At 36.6% G+C, this 19,953-nt stretch overlaps 1 protein-coding gene across 13 annotated transcripts in view; it reads left to right on the top strand.

Moving 5' to 3' along the window:
• The window catches only part of ADAM22 (ADAM metallopeptidase domain 22), a 295,282-nt gene extending 277,672 nt beyond the window's left edge, over nt 1-17,610 (top strand). For 5 of the 13 annotated variants that reach the window (XM_077144137.1, XM_077143567.1, XM_077140284.1 and 2 more), the window contains 4 exons: nt 2,191-2,291; nt 2,629-2,695; nt 12,842-12,965; nt 15,957-17,610. In XM_077144137.1, coding sequence (XP_077000252.1) covers nt 2,191-2,291; nt 2,629-2,695; nt 12,842-12,965; nt 15,957-15,977 — 313 coding nt within the window. In that variant the 3' untranslated portion in view covers nt 15,978-17,610. Of the gene's footprint in view, nt 1-2,190; nt 2,292-2,628; nt 2,696-4,898; nt 5,010-7,232; nt 7,320-12,841; nt 12,966-15,956 lie in introns of all 13 variants that reach the window. The other 8 variants (XM_077138122.1, XM_077143132.1, XM_077137606.1 and 5 more) reach the window with 3 other exon arrangements.
• Nucleotides 17,611-19,953: the final 2,343 nt, after the last annotated feature.

Raw genomic sequence — 19,953 nt, 5'->3', positions numbered from 1 at the left:
ATAAAAATCAGGCCATCAAATCAAATCAAAATAAACAACCTTAAATCTGTATAGAATAGAAACCCCAGAGTTTTTTCAGTTTTTCTCTTTAATGGCTTAAGAAACTATAAATGCTATTTAATAATATTTTAAATGGTGAGCTTTATGTCATGTTTGGTAGTCAAAGAAAAAGGTTACTGTCATGCTTCAATTAAAGCAATTGTTAATATTAAGTAGTAATATAAATGCTGCCTTATTTAAAAGAAAACTATATTGATGCTGTACTCGCTGTGAAAGATCACTTCCCTGTGAATCATGTATTTAAATATTATGATATTGTCTTTTATCCCTGGAATGATTATTTCTAGACTTTAGTATTTTTCAGATTGGGTGCCACATTAATTTAGTTTGTTTAATATTTGCCTGAGTTTTATAATAGTACAGGTGAGGTCGATGTATTATTTATATATCTTAAACTTTGATGCTATATTCTTGCTCTGGGATTTTAAGGTATATAAGAGCATTTGAAATTCTGCATGCTTTATAATTGCTTAATAAGACCAGAAGAAGAAATTAGAATGTTTTAGGAAATGAGACCTACATTCATAATGAAGGAAGCTAAAATATTCCTGTGGAAGAGTTTCTTAAGGTTGGTAATAGAGGTATAATGGAGAGAAAGGAAGATTTTTTAGCCGTGCATTACTTTGAACACATTAGTTACTTTTTAGACAGAAGGGGAAATTGCTAGCTTATTGAAAGAGTAAGTTATCTTTACTGGAATTCTAGATAGAGTGAATCGCCTGAAAAGAGGTTTTTCAATGGATCTTACTCTTTATAAACACCAAACCAGAAGGAGAATAGAAGGAATTTGTGAGACCTGGAGAGTACTCCTGTATAATGATCTGTTTTAAATATGAAGAATCGTTTTTGCTCAGATAACATAGCTTAATGCAAAAGTAGAAATATTAGATTTTGCAGGAGTACAGTTCTACAGAAGATTTTTTTTAAAAAATGTATCATTTTAACTTATTGAGGGTTTTCTAGCTTAAAGAATGAGAAGACTAAGGATGTACTTAAATTCTCTCAGTATATAAATACTTTCTTGGTTGAATATTCAATTATAAATTAAATAATATCATAAATAAGTGAAGCCAGTAGCTTCCTGCAGAATTTTATTGGTTCTTTTGTACAAAATATGATTCATTCTGTATTTAGTGTATAATGTTGAAAAAGCTCCTAATAAAATTTGTGCTAAGTTACATTTATTTTCACTCATCACTAGAAGGTTCTGTTTAAAATAGACATTATTGGCAGTTAACCAGAATATCTGGTAACAATTTTAAGTATGGTGCTATATTCTAAGGTACTGCTAAAGGAGCTTAAAATGTCCATTTAAAAAATTTCCAGATTTATCAAAATCTCAATGGGTTGTTATTATTAAGCAGTTAAAATGATATCAAGTTATTTGACTCTTCCTAAATACATGTAGTTTTTAAAAATTGTTTTTTATGTGGTTCATGGTAGGTATATAAACTTTATTTCTTGTAAACTGTTTGGTTAAAGATGTGGGACACACATAGAAAGGCTGAATGGTACATGGGCTTTGTGAGAGACAAACATTTGATTCAGATCAGTTGTTGGACAGTTAACCAACATGTACTACACTTTTTGGGGAGACCATATTTGTGAAGAAAATGCCAATTCTCAGAAAATAAGCTTACTGTTAAGAAAAAAACCCAAATATTACTTTCATAAAGGTTAACCCGGTACAGCAAATCTTAATGAAATCTCTTAGAAGTCCATGTTCTCATAATATTTGAATGGAAACCATTGCTTTACAATTAAGAAACATCTATGGTGGGACCCCATTATAACTCTGCTGCTGGGATTACATAACTGAGATATGTGATGAATTTGTTCTGTGAGGTTGCTGTGTTCTGGAGAATGTCAATTGGCTTGCAGTGCACCCTGATTCTTTTCCATCATAAGCTATTTTAATGGGGTTCCATTGTATTTGACTTTTCTTAAATTGAATGTTGTGTAATTTTGCCTTCTTCATGAAGATTTTCATGTTCTCTTCATTCTTTCATTTCAGATTTTTTTTCTTTCTTTTTATTTAACACACGGTAATGCCTAGAAATCTTGCTTACTGATTTCAAAACATTCTCTTGAATACATTTTGGAACAATATATAAATATTTTCAATTGCAGGTCAAATGGGCTCTCTCATTCTTGGAGTGAAAGGATTCCGGACACAAAACATATTTCAGACATCTGTGAAAATGGGCGACCTCGAAGTAACTCTTGGCAAGGTATAGGGCAGCATTCAGAATCCATCTGTCCACATAACCCAAGTTCTATATTCTGTGGTCCCTGGTTGTAAACACTTTATTGCTCTTTCGTGTGAGCTCTATAGCTCTTCCCTCATCACCGAGGAGGATATTTAGGATATTTTTTCTTGAATGGGAAAATAATGGGATTTGGTAGCACCAGTACTAGACAGAGAGGGAGAATGCTGTACAGTGCTACAAATCCTTGTGTGCTAGGGTGGTGCTGGTTATGAATTATACACTCTTGAGTTCCCATGTAATTAGACATACAGAAACTGTTTATTTATATGCAAGTCTAGCTATAAACCGTCTTTTTCAGGTAACCTGGGAGGCAACAGAAAGAAAATCAGAGGCAAAAGATTTAGACCTCGGTCTAATTCAACTGAGTAAGTCTGAACCTCTAATGGAAAAAGGCACTCCAAGCTTCAGTGCAAATCAATGTGAAAAGTTAATTAATGCAAATCATAGAGCCATAAACCAAGCCTTTGGCCTTGGTTTTATCTTTTCAATTCCTTTTTGCCCTTTAAAAATTAACCATGACTTTTCTCTTTTACATAGGCATCTCCGCAACTGTGCCCAAACCAATGTGCACTGACAGCAGGGGTCTCACCCTCGCTGCAGGCTTTTTCCTCCAGTAACCTGCCATTGTGGTGTCTTGGTTCTGTGTTTGAAGGGAATTTTGATAATATTCCTTTCCTCTCATCACCCGGGGTCCAGCCATTTCAGAGGGGTCACCCTTCTTCTCCCCAGTATGCACACAGCCTGGAAGCATCAGAGAGAACTTCCTACTGTACTAGAGCATGAGTGCAGCTCACGACCCAAAACCACCGCTAGAAGGTCTTCATGGCTGCAATCTAAGCATTCTCTCAGACTACAGAAGTTTCTCTTTTAAATTTTCGTTCTCAAGACATTTAAACTTGCTCTTTAACGGAATCATTGTTACTAAATGCCACATTTTCTATTTTTAATGATAGCTACATGATTTTAGTGCAGATGGAGTCGAAATTACATTTAAAGTAGTTTAGAATGAGTAATCACGGCACACTTTTTTTTGTTCATTTGTTTTTCCAAAACAAACTTGTAAGAAAGTACATGCATAACAAAGCCTCATCAAACCATTATCTCCCTCCAAGAAATAAAACACACCCTTAGTATCCTTCTGGACTGACCTTACCACCTGGTTTAATTACCAGTATTTTTTTTTTACCTATTTTTTAAAAAAATTACTTATTTTTTGCTGCATTCGTAGTCGTTATTCTCAGGGTCTCTATTGCTTATTCATTCCTTAATACTTTAAAAATATGAATAGCTGGTATTTGTTAACTGCTTGTCAGAAACTTATATTAGATTTTCCATCATACACCCTGCCTTTTTTTCAGTCCCAAAATAATAATATTGCCTTGAAATTTGGACCTCCTAGCTGAATGGTATTGTCTTGTAAATGGCTTGTCAAAGTTGACTAGAGGATACTTTACATAGAAACAGTAGACAATTTCGAGGGATACCATTGCATGGTCCAGAAGGCATCATAAAACTCCATCCTAAATAACTAATCTGTTAGAGTTTATCTTATATATTCCCAAAGCCCTTGGATGCTTTAGATCTCATTGTTGATAAACTCTTCTTGGAATGGTTTGTTTTGCATGAGGTCACCTGGTAAGAGCTCCATAGCTTATCTCAGTTGCTCACAAGAATACTGATAAAACTTCAAAGTGTTCTTTAGAACTTCCTTTGAGTACAGTATTCCCTATAACAAGGCTTTGATTTCCTAAATGAAAAAAAGAATGGTCCAATATTATGCTAAAGCTATGAATTTAGGACCTGAACACTGTGCTTGCCAAGATTCATACAATATTTTCTAGAGCAATTATTTTTTTTAATTTTGTCTAAAATTCCCACTCACATCACGTGATAAAAATGATCTGAACATAGAGATCCCTTGAGAAATCTTGCCTCTGAGATACTCAAGTTATAATTTTTTAATAAGAACATCATAATGGATCATCTTTGTAAGGAAGAAAAATATCAAGAACACTCAAATTTCTCCAATTTTTCAAAATTGGGTTACATGACTCATGTTAATTAAATGGAGCCAAGTCTGTGAAGCTTAACACTATTTGCACATATCATATTGTATGGGAACTGTCTCTCATATGTATACATATTTTTTCCTTATAAGGATTCCTGATATGGAGTATAAGAACAATTATGTTGACAATTTTTTATACATTCCATAGTTGTTAAATAATCCCATTTGCTTCTGATATAACCATATCATTTGGTTATAACATAAAGGGAGCAGAATGAATACAGACAACCATATCTTTTTTATTATTTAGATTAAGAGGTATTATCCAGTCCATTGTTTCAGCTTCCTTTAGTACCTCATCATCCCAAAGGATGATGAAAAATAAGGATATGAATTAAAACATGCAACACAAATGCATGCTCTGTTAATTAACAAAACAAGATGTCCTTGTTTATTGTATTGTTTTCCCCACTCAAAGCTTTCGCATCATCCTCACTGTTGTACATAATGTGAAAAAAATTTTGGCTTAGACATTGTATTTATATATTGTGTTTTTACAGGAGGGAGCCCCAAGCACCTGAGCCTGGGCACTCCCTCGTCCAGACAGTCCCATCCCAAGGCATAAGCCCAGGGGGCTCTGACAGCCCCCAGACAGGGAGTCTGGATCACAGGTCAGTCTCCACCAGTCCCTTCATTTTGGGCTGCCACTTAATCTCCCCCCAAGTCCCTTCCTTGGCTGAGAACAGGGTCATTTGATATCTGACTGAAGCCCCATATCTGCTTGGAGGTGCTTCTGGTCCAGCCAGCACCAGCTAATCCTCCTTTGCCTTTCCATCCTGATGAGCACAAAGAGCTCTCCTACCCATCTAATGCATTTTTTTTTTTTTTGCATGTTGCGCTACAAGCCAAGTCAAGCCACATAGGCAGGTTTAGAGCAATTTGAAAAAATTCCATCACTCCAGCCACCACTGCCTAGAGATGTTAGGAAGCCCCTGTGAAGACGCGTTCCTGGGCAGATCCCCAGAAGGAACAAACGTTTGAGAACTTTCTTCAGTAGCCTCTGGTGAAGTGATCACAGCCTTTTCAAATGCTCTCCGAAACAGAGGAAAAATCCCTTTTTAAGTGCAAGTCAGGCAATGTGGTTGTACATTTCATGGGACAGCCAGGTTCCCAGTCCTTTGATGTTCTGTTGTCAATGAAAGGAACAAACGATTCCTCCTCAAAGTGGCTGTTTGACTGTAGGAGACTCAGTTTACTATGTGGCTGTGTTTCACTTGATGAAAGCTGCATGGGCTTTTTCTACAATTTTCCCCAGGCCAGAGCATTCACTAGCCTTCATCTGTGGCTGCACTTGCTTTTTGACTTTTTTTTTTGTCGTTGTTCAGAGTCTCCATGGAAATTTTTTTACACGTTTTAATTGACCGAACCATGAAAAGTGCAAGTTGGCAGTAATTGTGAACAAAGGCAAAAAAGTCATTCCTGGATTAGGAGATCAGTTATTATTAGCATAATAACTAAGATATATGCACAATAAATAAGTATTATAAGCAAACAGATCTTTCTCCCAGGAAAGAAATTCATGATCTTATTTTGTGGAGTATATTGGGTATAGCTAAAAATGAGGCAAAGGGCTATGGGAAAAAAATCTGATTTTTAAAAAACATAACTTTGGAAATGTAGTTTTGATTTAACTGTATTTATAAAAAGCTCAAAAACTAAATATGGAGGAATGAAGCAAACTTTAGCCAAAAAATAATATATTTCATCCTTTCTTCTGGTTTGTTTCGAATAACTTAAAAAGTTTTATAGAGTTTAGATCTTCATTGTCTATAAAATTTCTGGAAGATACTTTTTTAAATGAGAAAATCCAGTAAAACCTACAAATTCTTGCAATATTAAATTTGTTGAATATATGTTATTTTATAAGGGCAAATTCTAAGGAGATGTGCTTTTGCTTGGCTTTTGGGGTAAAGATCAAATGAAACTCTCTTGAAGGAGAAAAAACAAACTTGCAACCCAAATTTAATTACATTTTAAAATTTCCTTTGCAAGTGATTCTGATGCAAATTCTGCCAGATGGATCAGGGAAATGCTAAGATACATTATCTTCTGGCAGTCACTCACACAACTCATGATCATATACTTGGAAGACAACTTCTAAGGGCCATTTCCTAATGGTAGCAGGGACATTTTAGTCTGGGGCGCACAAAGGGTAGGAAGGAACAATCGTAGCTGCAGTTCAATTGCTAAACCAGCTTTACGATCATGGAGGCCTGTTTGTAACACACTTGTTGTGTGTCAGGGCTGCATGATCAGCAGAGTGGGTTCCTTTCTGCTCTTTACAGAGCAGTCTGGGACATGGACTTCTTATTGACTCCACCTTGGGATCTGCTCTAGGAAATAAAGTAAAGACCTTGTGGCATCGTTCCTTTCAATTTGGAAAGAGACCTTTGCCCCTCTTTATTGGTCTTGGGGTATTATATACCCACACTGGAATTGTAGCTATCTGAATATTTTCAAAAAGCACCATCATTATTTGACAACCAAGAAGCCAAATGAGAGGTGGCCTGGAAAAAGCCACATTGGAGGTGGGTGAGTGGGCCTGCTGACAGGATTGTGATTGGAAGGGGCTTCTGGTTCACATTGGGAAACCACTAGGAAAGGCTTTCCTAAAATGTTGAATACAGTCTAGAATGCCTTGGGCCTTGTTGTAGCTAAGATTATTCTCATGTCGTTGTACAGACTGCCTCAGAATCACCCAGCATCCATTCTGGTTTATTTTCCATAGTCACTTGCATTTGGAGGGTGAAGACATCCTTGCTAAGCTTGTGCTGTGTATTTTCAGATTTTCTATCTTGTTCTGCTTTCTTTGTTCCTTCCATTGCTTTCTGCAGGTATTTAAACCCATGGTTCAAAAGAGACTATAATGTAGCTAAGTGGGTAGAAGATGTGAATAAAAACACAGAAGGACCATACTTTAGGTATTTTATAAATTAATTTTATATCCTTTTCAAACCCTCCCAGCACATACAAATACTGTAGTGTGACTGGATCTTTACCTTGTATCTCCAAATACAAGTTCCTTTAGGTGAAAAGGGTCCTTGTTTATTTGCTGCCTTTTGATCTCTGTTTTTAGCTTCGTGAGCAAGTCTAGTTTTTTTCTGAATGTTTCAAATGAAGCCATTTGAAAGGGTTGCCATTTAGTGCATGTCCCTACCACCATCTTGAGCTTGTTATTAGCTTTCTCTTCATTTTATGCTATGTAGTGTTCTATGGGCATGAAATACTTTCCACTAATAAAGAAGCACTATTAACCTGTCTTTCTAGAATCTAGTGGTTTCATAATACATTTTTCCTCCTTACTGCCTAAGAGTACATAGTCAATACAGAAACTCAAGGAAAAACATGAAAAGAAACTAAGTGAAATGTAGTGGAATTTTACTTTGAATTCAAACGATTGATCTAACCTGAAAATTATTGAAATAATATTGACCACATGCAAGTGTGTGGAATGAGGTTTTATCTGCTCCATACCCAAGAAGAACTGTGCTGAAAAGAGTGCTTTACAGATGCTAAACAAATCCACCAATGAATTCTCAATGCTAATAATAATATTGTTGCCTACAAACAGAAAAGGAAGCAAATTGGAAACATGTTCTTTTTTCAGGAAAGAGCAGATTAACCCTACATTTTAGGAGCTAATTTACTCAACTTGCTGCAACTCTGTGCAACTTTGGAGGTCAGAGATTATCTCCAAGAGCTCTTGATGGCATTTTTTTTTTCATTCTTTATAAATCTCAAAGTTATTTCCTAGTGGTAAATAACTGTCCACTTTCTGTCTGAATACCATGTAGACAACTAATGCAAAGAAGAAATATAGACTCAATTAGCACAATTTAGTACCTCTTCTGAGCACAATTTAATAGGCTTTACGATTATTGTCATGATGTAGGTCAGTGTTTAACAGATATCAAAATTTGTATATGTATTTAACTTGTAGCACCCTTATAAGGCGGACTTGCTCTTCCTGTGTACCATTTAGTTTAGTCATGTATAGTTTGAGAAAATGATTAGACCTACCTGCATTTTGATTTGATTCATAACATTTGCATATAACCCAAGGAAAGCATAAGCCCTGCCTGCTCACAAAAATATACCCTGCTTTTATATTCTATCTTTCCCTTCTCCTCCCTCCCTGTCCCTCTACTTATCCTGCTTTCCTACACTGAACCTCATACACATGCACTTACATTCAAACATCCCACCCTCATCTGTAGCTCCCAAGATGGCCAACATCAGGAAGACAGGTAAGATGATTTTAAATGTTCTTTAGAATCTTAACTCACCTGCAGTCCTATTTCTTCATTCTACTTTCCTCAGGCTTGTGGGCAGAGTCTAATTTGGACAGAATAATTTTGGTCCCCATCATAGGGCTAGGGTTTGTATTCCTAAATGGAATTAGCATTTTTTCAGCAATAATTTGTGAAATGGTACCCCGGAAGAGTTGATTCACCTCCCCTGGGTGAACTGAGTAGTATGTGTGGCTCCCGGAGAAGAGTTCACATTTCTTAAGATCAGCACCCAGGTCTGCCCAGAAGCTGCATGACTAAACGCAATTTGGATGGGAAATGCTTTAGCAACCTCGGTTGCACGTGCAAAGCTGCAAGAGCATTTTTAAAGGGTTCCTTTGTCTTCTTTTTTAATACGAGATGTTCATTTCCAAATGGAAAATCACATTAAGAATTCATTATTAAAAAGCTATATTTATGTTTAAAGGCTAGATAGAGTTCAATGAAGGGTTGTAAATCAGCTATCATTTTAATGGTATATAATAAAAAAGATTATACTGGTAAGGTTTGAAAATCAACACAGAATTTCTGTGGCAGTGGTAATTGAGATGCCCAGAGATTTTTAACATGTGGATTCTAATGCAACAGAGAGGATTTCATCCACTGTCCATCCTGGCCAAGCCTCACATGGGAGACCAAAAGTACATCCACACCTTAGCTTATGCTTTGCCAACCATATACTTAAGCTAAATCTGCTTTCTCTGCTGCCAGATCATTCAGAATTACCTCTTCTACCAATAGCATTCGTAAAGGGGAAAGATCACTTATGTGGTGTGGGGTTTGTAACTTTCTTACTAAAATGCAAAGGGGACTTTGTGACTGTAGCAAAGAGGTCCAAATGACAGCCCAGAATTTAAAATATAGTAACCACATCACTATGAAGAGTAAGACAAATGCCAGAAGATTTTGAGTGATCAGCGTGCCTCAGTTGTGCTCCCTTACCCTGTTCTGATAGATTATTGGTTGCTCAGATTGTCATCTAGTCATCAGAAAGGAACAGGTGATATTAGAGCAAGAATATTGTATCACCATGTGTAGTTTCTCAGTGCGGTTTTGTCGGTGACAGTGCTTTATGAGCTCTGAGAAGTTATTCTTACTCTTGGGTATTATCCAGTTGATTTATCACTTTATCAATAGTTTTTGAGTGACTGAAAAAGAACCAACAATAATTATCATGTATTGAGTGCCTGCTGTGTATGTTTCATTCTCATAACATACTGAGGTATAGGCATTCTTATTGCCTTTGTACAGATGGAGGAACTGAGGCATAAAGAGGCTATAATTTTCCCAATGTAGCATTACTCTTAAACATTAGAACTAGAATTAGAACTGGGTCTGACTCCAAAATCTGTTCCTTTTCATTTCACTGTAACTACTTAAAGTAGCAGCATAGATAGTGGCTACTTAAATCCTATCCTAGGAACACAGCCAAGTAAATGAGGCGTGGTCTGTGTCCCTCACATGTGACTGGCCTCAGTGGGGTCAGAACAGAACCGAGACCAGCCTTACAGGCACATGTACAGAAGACCAGCCCAGAATGTCTGATGTAACCTGAAGATACATCATAATCCATTGGTTCATAGACATACCTTCATTGGGTCATTCTAATATTTATTTTGTTTTTAAAAATGCAGTAATGATAATGGTTCCCATTTGTGCAAGCATTACTGTGTTAAGTGAATGAGCTGGGCTGGTCCCTGATTTTAAATGAAAGCCACATTGGAACTCCTGAGCAAGTAGCCGAGTCAGAAAAGAGCCTGGAGGTGCTATGGAAGAAATTTCTCGCTTAAATATTTGTGAGAAATGCTGAGTTCTTCATTTTTCCTAAACTGATTTACCTGCCTTGTTTCCTAGTTTTATTCTGACTCCTGCTCTTGTGCTCCTCATCTTTATGCTGTCAGACACCACCCGACCTTCAGGGTTTATTGCCCTTCTCCCCCAATGAAACTGTTCTGTTTGGCTTTTCTTACCCTCAGGGTTGAAAGTGTATATTTTCCATTATGCCAGTATACTAGTGTATAAAGTAATGTATGTACAGTTTCGTCAGGGTTCTGGAGAATACCTCCTGTTTTTGCTTTAGCTCATTATTGGCTTTTCCTTGGGAAGACATTTGAGGGGAAGACTTTCAGCACTCCTCACTGAATGGCCTTGTATGTATCCTAGGCTGGTCATTTGAACAAGTATCCAAATGAATAGTTGGCATGACTGAGGCTATAAGCCAACAAGTCATCTTATCACATAGAACAACAAATTAAAAAGAAGACTAGTTCTGCATGATCCCCTAAAGTAGACAAGACTTAATTATTTGATTGTGTACTGTACAGCCTTCCTGAACTTGAATATTTAATCAGTAAGAATTAGGCTAAAAATCTGAACCCAGATTAATATTCCTTATTTTATAAAATACATTTAAATGAATTTCTGAATTTCTTTCCCAAAGATCATAGTCCTATTTGAAATATTTTCCTGAAATTAAAAAAGAAAATTTAAATTCCAAATGTGAAATATGCAGCAGCACATTGCCTTAATAGCACTTTAGAGGATTTGAAATACTGATATTCTTAGTTACACCCACTTATTCAGCTGTGGTGAGCATTAATATAATCCAAATCAAACAGCTGCAATGCTCTAGCAGTTTGCACTAAGGAATACTCCTGGTCAGTTTTCAAAAATAGAGGGAACAGTAGGATTCTCAGATTAAAAGTAAAATGAACCACTCTTGATTCTTAAAATCCATCAAGAATGTTCACTTGGATCTCCAGGTTTGTAGGAAAAATTATTTTCAAACCTTATCTTGAATACAGTGACTCTGAAATGGAAAATGAGTTGAAAATCACTATAGCACCAAAGCAACAGTTATTGTGTAGATGGGAATCAGAATTTTAAAGAAGGCAGGAAAAAACACATCTTTATGCCATTGACTATAGTTCAGACTGCAGATCTTCGCCAAATTATTGCTACTAGCTTCCCCAGCACTCACAGGCTGGGTTGGTCACTCATAGCAGAGAAGGTGCCCCTTCTAAAATAAATGCCAGTGTTAGAACGTGGTAGTGTAACCATTTCAGTGATATGGATCATTACCACGTTGGACCAGGAGTGAGGAGTCCATGTATATATAGTGGTAACATCTGTGAATGGGATGCTGCAGAATTATCACATCTGTTTTCCATCAATCAGTTATAAGTTGACATTTCTCATGCTCAGCAATTTTTCCACTTAAAATAATTTAACAGCAGATCTGGACTCTGCCAATGTGCAGGGTGCCCAGCTAAGTCACGAGCATTACTACCGCATGTCCAAAAATCAAGCAAGAACAGCATAATACATCAACAGCTTGTAGTTTCTTCCCCAGACCTTGTGGAACATCTCCATGATGAAGATGACACTGTTCTCAGAATAGGAAGGGTTTTTGTGGTGGTTTTGTTTTGTTTTAGTTTAAGAGTCCAGTCAATAAAGTGTAGCCACCTTATTGATACAATAAATGCATACTATATGAGTTGTCAAGATCTACTGCTATGACTTAGAGTCCTCCCCTGCACAGAAATGCTGATTGTATGGACTAATCAGACCATTTTTTATGTTCTCATCAGATTCTTTGTTTGGCTGGATATCTGCACTCTTATTGCTTGCATGTTTACTAATTAATTATTAAATCCCCTGTATTTGCCTTTGTTCCTTCACAACTAACACACTGGCCTCTGAATGCATGAGTTTTGTGTAAAATAGCTTGTGTCTTAGCAACTAATAAATTTATCAATTGTATTTTAAGATCTTAAGATATTCTTGGGATACTGTATCTTTTAAAAGCATTTTTATATTTTACATTAAGTGGTAAAAGTAAGTCAGAATATAAATATTTTGTGCACTTTACAATCCCTTGTTCAGTTTAGCTTTTTATCTATTCTATAAGAAACTTCGTTATTGACTTCCTAGTTAAAAAGTCGTCTTCTATACACCAACATTTAAGCAGTTATGAAAGTAGGAAGATAAAATGCAGGATTCTGGTGTTGTTCTAGATGACAGAGTAACTTCCCTTTGCAGTAGTACTTATGAAAGTAGAACCCAGAGGATTTGTTCTGAACTACTTTTCAGATATCTGAAATTGATATTAAGCAATCACATGATATTTATTTTATATGTTCTCAACATCTCAGGACTTTATCTCCTGCCAAGTCTCCTTCTTCATCAACTGGGTCTATTGCCTCCAGCAGAAAATACCCTTACCCAATGCCTCCACTTCCTGACGAGGAGAAGAAAGTGAACCGGCAAAGTGCAAGGGTATGTGGAAACTTCTTCCATTTGCATACACATTATCTGTGATGCATATTTTAAAAGAGACTGCCATTTTTTCCTCTCTGTTTATAAGAAAAAATTTTAAAGTTTTCATTTGAAAATTAGAAGATTTTTTTTTGGTTCAGATTTCTACTTGCAAATTAGTTTAATCTGCAGTGATAGTCCTGAAAGTATTTAGTATATATTAATCTTTCACTGTTATTCCCTTATATCTTTTATTATTCATTATAGCTAATATATGATAATCAGGATAGATAAAACTGGGAATTTATTTTGTTTTATCAGTTTAAATACCTGTAAATGCTAGAGATTGAGTAAATTAGCCTCTGTTCCATGTGGGAGTTGCTATGGCTTCCACTGGCTAGTAACACCCAGTAGGATTTTAGGAATAGAAGACGGTGACAGAAAATTAAATCAATGTTTTGGGTATGGGGTGGAATTTGGATGCAAGGAAAGGGAGTTTGAAAATTTGCAATATTAAAAGATCATGAGAGTGTGGCTTAATTTAGTAGCCCTTTATATTTGAAAGAGCTAAATTTAAAAACACGTCTGTAAGAGTTGATTATTTTCAGTAAAAAATGGTACACAAGAAGTTTCCTCTAAATATTAAGTCCCCCTTTATATTTTAGAACCTTCTGTTTCACAACATTCTGGGAACATATCCATTACATGCAATTTGAGATATAGTGAAGTTCAACCCCTTTCAGTGAAAGATATAACCAAAGAATAATTACCTTTATAGAGATCCAGGCTCAGTTGTGGTTAGTTACACAAATGTTGATCTTCTAGAAATAATGCTGTAACAACAACCACACAAATTAAAGCTTTAAAGGCCAGGGCAAATTTATCTACTGATGGCTCCTGAGTTCGTTGACATTTTAGAATCTCTTTAATCCTGGACCTGAATTATAGGGCTCATGGTAGAACATAGATCATTCAAATTTTAACTCAATCAAGCCAGAGTCAGTGAGGAAATGGGTAAACCAGCAGCTTCTCTAGTAATAATTTTTAAAAAAGCAATTAGAATACCATAACCAAACGAACTTTAATAAATAATCAGTGGTGTCTTTTTTAATCAGACAAAATTACTTTTCTATGCTGATATGAGAAATGATAAAAGAAAAAGAAGATAACTCAGCTTCCCAGCACTCATCATCCTGGCTTTAAAAAAAAACCTTGTTAATAGGCATCCAATTGCTCATTCTGAGTATGTGATAATGAAATTTAAGGCTAGTGTCACTCCTCCCCTCCTGAGGAATTGTCTTTGTACAACACCTCTGCTTAATTCGTCTACATTGCTGTTTTCCTCCATCAACTCAGGGACATTCTCTTAGCAATTGTCATGTCAAAGACAGTTGGAGGCATCCTCACATGAGAGCCTGGGAAAGTGACCACTCCCTAGAAGAAATGACTGTCCACAGCCCCTTCCCTTGGCTGAGTGGGGCGACTGCAGCTTCTGGGATAGTTGTGTAGGTCTGACTGGTTCACCCTCAGTGGGACATCTACTTGAGCACGTGTGTCAGGACCCTGCAAAACAGCCAGTCCCTGTCTCTGGGCTGTCTTTGTGGACAATGGCGAATCCAGCAAGCCCTTCTTCCTGTCTGCTCCCTCTCTGTCGCAGCCACACAGACATGGCCAAAGTCAGGCCTATTCTCAAAGGCAATGGCTGCAAATTTTTTCCTCCTTTTTTTCTTACCTGTATAGTAGTGAGTTTGGGTTTTCCCGTTATCTTTTGTCTCTCCTTTCTTCAAGCTGCCACTTGTTATTTAATTTTTTTTTCTTTCTGTTTCTGTTATGCAGTTTCATGGATTTTTTTAAACTTTTATTCTAGTACTATGTGTTAGGTCGGGGGAATAAGGGAGGGCTCTGTGGCTGGAATCATGACGTCACTCCGGAACAGGAGGTGAACCATTACAATCAAGATCCTTGCGCAGCAAACGTCTATTCACGGACATCTAACCACCCGCTGCTCAACCCGCTAGCACAGTAATGTTTTGTTTAATGTGCCGCCCCTTTCATGTCATCACCTGACCCCTGCCCTTAAAAACTGCACTCGCCAAAGCCTGTGCGCGAACTCACCTCATTCCCTTTTGGGTTCGATGAGCTCTTCGCTGAGCGCAGCCAATAAAGCACGCTCGTTTGCAATCCTTTCGTCTCCTTTCCTTTCTCTCAAATACCTCATATCTTAAAACCTTTCACTATGTACAACCCAATAGTTTCCCCTTTTAACCACATTCAAATATATAATTCACTGCTGTTATTACATTCACAATGTTGTGCTGCCATCAGCACCATCTAATACCAAAACTTTTCCAACACCCCACAAAAAACTATGTAAATTTAAATCTGTGTAATCTCTAAAACTATATGTAAGGAAACTGACATTAAACTATGTAAATTTAAATCTATGTAATCTTTAAAACTATATGTAAGGAAACTGACATTCTCTGAAGCTTTTAAAATATACTGATGTCTGTGTCCCACCCAGAGAAATTTTTATTTAGTTGGTCTAGTGTGCTGCCTGGGTGGTAGGATTTTTAAAACCTCCCTGTAGCATGGAAATGTGCAGCAGGGATTGAGAACCACTGCTGTAGCTGGTTGTATCAGAACCTGGGTGGGAGGGAGGGTGGAATAAGGAAGGAGAGATTATATGTAGTTTAAAAAGTGATACTTTACATTTTTGTATTTAGTTTTAGATATAATATTTAATTTATTAAAAAATTTTGAATTACATTAAATGAAGATGTAAGTTTTTTGTACCACAAGGCAGCATTAAAAAGGTTGAGAACACAAGTTTCGAGAAAAGAGAGAACTAAAACGAGAGTGTTTATTTTACTGTTTAGTAGATTTAGCAAGAATGTGCAACCACAATCACATATGTATGGAAGGGATCAACTAAATCTTTTTCATCTTCATAGCTCCGAATATGGTTGTTTCCCATTTACACAATGTACATTTTTTTGTTCTGTTGTACAGCTATGGGAGACATCCATTTAAGAGCAACTGTTTACATGTGACACATCGAAACTGTTTACTTCAACTTTTATAGAAACCCAGCCTCACGGAATCACTGCAAATCTATCTGCTCTTCAGACAACACAAAGACCCTTTGAGATGCCATGGAGAAGAGAAAGCTGATTCTCACACCTGGATATCATTTTCTTTTTGTCATTGGCTTAGGATTTAGCTGAACCCTGAAAAGAACCACTGAAATGCTACTCTATAATATGGAACAGTAAAGGGACTGGTATGTTAATGGATAAACCGCATGACAGATATATGTAGAAATATCACTAAATTAACTCACATGACCCAAATGTATCAAGTTTCCTAAGGGACAACAGTGGATTCAGAATTTGGCATTCTGAAGCACATTCTCATTGTACACAGTAATGCTATGTGCATGAAGCTTCTGTTTATTGTTTTCCACATTTAAGGAAACAACATCCCATAATAGAAACTAGCATGCAGGGCTAAGACATTTAGGATTTTTCTGCAGGACTTTTAAGCTTTGAGAGGCCAGTATTCCATATACTAACCTTAAACATGTACTTTTCTTTTTCTTTTGTTTTTTACTTTTCATATTTATATAAGTATATATACAAGGGCAATTGTACATATATCAACATTTTTAACATTTAAAAACAACAGCTGTTACACAGAAGCGTATTTTGCCAAATGCCTAAAAACAGTCAGTTACAATCATATCATTGTCATCCATCAAATGGTCTTTAAAGATTATAAGCAGATGATGTAAATACAGTGATCAATACTGTAAATTTTTCTCTCCATAATTGGTATTTATCCAAAACATGTGATATCCCTTTAAATTGTGAACAGTCTCAGAGACAGTTTTATTGAGTAGTTAATTGAACAAGAGAACTCAAAGTGCCCAGCAGAACTCCTGGCCTCCACAGCTTTCCTGGAGCAAGAGTCCAGTGGTGCAGCTGCGGTCTTGCCTCGAGGTGCTCTGCTGCCAATCAGCTGGCCCCCGAGAAGCACCCAGCCTGTCCACTTAACTTCTGGTGGCGTGCAGTGCCTGCCTTAGCAGCTCTTATTTTTCCAAACATATCCTCTAGTCTCACTCTGGAGGCTCATGAGCGCAAAGCAGAATGCCCTGCTGACAAACAAGTGCACCAAAGACGTAAGGCCACTGGCTGCCGGTGAATTAGCTTCTAACTTGCCATTACTGTCTTTGTGGCCTGAAGTTTTGTTCCTTAGCAAAGCCTTTTAGCCACCCTTATCTGTGAAATGAAAGAATCTTCTAAAAAAAACCTTTTACATTGTTTCTAAGTATACTTATCATCAGTGGGACTTAAGTAGTCCCAGCAAGTCATTCTGCATTAACTTTGAAGCACGATGAAAGATTCTTACTAGCTGGGCAGAAAAGCTTCATTATCATAAAGGGTTAATTAAAACTGAAAGCCACAAGTGTGCAGCAACTGCGAAGTTGCATAAACAGCTGATAAGGGAAAGAGTCTGATGTTTTGAGGCCTGTTTTTTTTTTTGATACATAGAAAAATGAGAATTCTGTATTAAAAGCTCCTTCTTTAAAACCAAAAAGTTTGATAGCTGTTATTGCCACTCTGTCATTCTAAAATAAATATATCCTAGTGACCTTGGAAATCAATAGGATTAGTCAAACGCTCTGTATGTGAAATGAACTTCCATATTTCCTCATTCTCTCTCCTTTTTTTTTTTTTTTGAGATGAATGCAATCTGCAGTCAAAATTTCAGAAAGATCCTGTAAATTTTATTTCTGCCAGTAGTGTCCATGAACAAGATCCATATCATCTCATGTATAATCATTTTAGATGCCCAAAATGAAGGGTCAAGTTAGAAGGCAGTGCTTTATACTGTGTGTTTATTTATTCTGTAAAGGACCTCTCTTCTGAAAGTCTTTGAAAACGAATCCAATCATCTAAAAATATAGAGTATAAACAGCATTTTTCATGATAGGAAGGGTGTGATGACCGAAATCATGATAAACTATATCCGTCAGACAGAGATTTGGGTGAGCACATGGCTCATGGCCTAAGCCAAGGACAGGAGGGCAGACAGATTTAAAGATGCAGCAAATAAGGTGGGTTTGACCAAGATCACTTTAATGTGCACTGAATGTTTTTTGGTATTAAATGTATAAAAGGCTAGTGCTGTAAGGTTTATTTTGACTATAAAAGAGTTTATAGATTTGAATGTAAGGTACCTCATGTAAATATGCTTCCTTGTCATGCTCCCTAGAACACAAGTCCTAAGTTGAAAGAATCCACAAATGGCTGGCTAAGAACTTAACAGACCTCTCTCTGTCCTGCCCACCCTACCCTTCACCTTCTTCATTATTTTTACATGAAAGTTAGTATTTCAAGTAAAACTCATTGACAGTATCTTTGGGGAGACATGATTGCTCTAGAAGTTTGTAGTTTATAGACATCCTCCTTGGTCTTTCATCAAAAACTGAGAATTGTTTTTGTTTTTGTGTTTTTGCAGAGACACTATAATTTTAGAAGTAAAGTTACTTTAATATTCTATTCTGGATATCCACTCTATCTTCCATATTGAAGCATTCTTAGAGCCATTTGCAGAACTCTTTGACAAGTTTGTAGGCTCAGTGGAGAGCATCAAGAAGTACCTGTGTGTGTGCTCGTAGTTGGTGTTCTGGATGCATTATAGAAATGTCTGACTTTTCATCCAGAGGCAGAGAGAATGGACCCAAGGCACTAAATATAAGCCATAAATATAAATAAATATAATATACAGCATTATTTTTTTTAAATACCTAATTTGGAGAGAAGCTTTGAGGCTAAGTAGCAATTTGTATCATGTGATTAAGAAACATTTATACCCCCTCCCCCAGTCTACTTTGTGACACTAAGCAAAGGAAAGCAGTTATGTTCCATTGTATGCCTTTTCCCTCTCTCAGTTTGTGTACATAGATCATATTTCAGATTGTCTGTCCTACTGCCTGAAATGTTCCATTTACCCATAGTCATTGTAGTGCAGTAAACCATGATGTAAAGGAATGTTTCCAGTCTCCTTACCAAGGGCCTCAGAAAGGAGGAATGTGGTAGCAGGGAGCCCTTAAGAAACGGATTGGCCCGACTAACTGGTCCCTGCATTGAGCCACATTTTGTTTAGACAGGAAGTAGCATCCTCCTCTGGGGTCTCTAGAAAATGATCCCCAGGTCACATGCACTCCATGGCAAGGAATAAATCTGTACTTATAAAACAGTGCAGCGTAATAAGTGCTTTCAGTTTGCTGTAGTTGCTATATTTTTTAAAGATACCCAGTGCTTCAATTAGGAACAACTTCTTCCTAGAGGTGTTCCTTAAAAAATATGTGTAAAGCAAATGTAGAGTTCAAGTGCCAATATACGTTCAATTTAAAACTGGTGCTTTATTAAGTTATGTAACAGTTTCTCTCACTTTTTTTTTCTTGCATTAAAAAGTTTTTTCAAATCATGTTTGCACATAAAGTCAACCCAACATAGAATTTCTGGACATAAGATTGAGAGGATTTCTAAAAGAAGTTGCTGCAAAGATAAAATTAGATATTCTGTGCACTTCTAGGGAAGGACTATCTGTGTTTGATCCCCTAATAGGTTTACATTTCTCATTCCTTTTTGTTGATTCCCTTGCAAATTAGCATAATTTAATCCTGTTCATTATCTCAAATCTCTTGGGGCTACTTTACCTTCTACCTTTTTTTGGATTTTGTTCTTTACTTTTCACTATTATCTTTGGGCCAGACGGAGTATGATGTTTCAGCCCACCTCTTTCAGTGTTTCAAAATCGCTTATTTATTCATTTCATCCACTGTTCATTTCCTATTGTCTGTTCTATTTTAACCTGATCTATTTAGTGTTTTAAATATTTTCTTGTGTTATTCAATATGATAATAAATCCTTACCTAAAGAAAAGGTTATTTTCCTTTATTTTTCTTATACCTAATGGAAAGGGAATGTACTAGAAAGAT

This window comes from Tamandua tetradactyla, chromosome 1 (genome assembly GCF_023851605.1).
Source record: "Tamandua tetradactyla isolate mTamTet1 chromosome 1, mTamTet1.pri, whole genome shotgun sequence".
NCBI lineage: Eukaryota > Metazoa > Chordata > Mammalia > Pilosa > Myrmecophagidae > Tamandua > Tamandua tetradactyla.
This window is presented reverse-complemented; position numbering and strand designations above follow the sequence as displayed.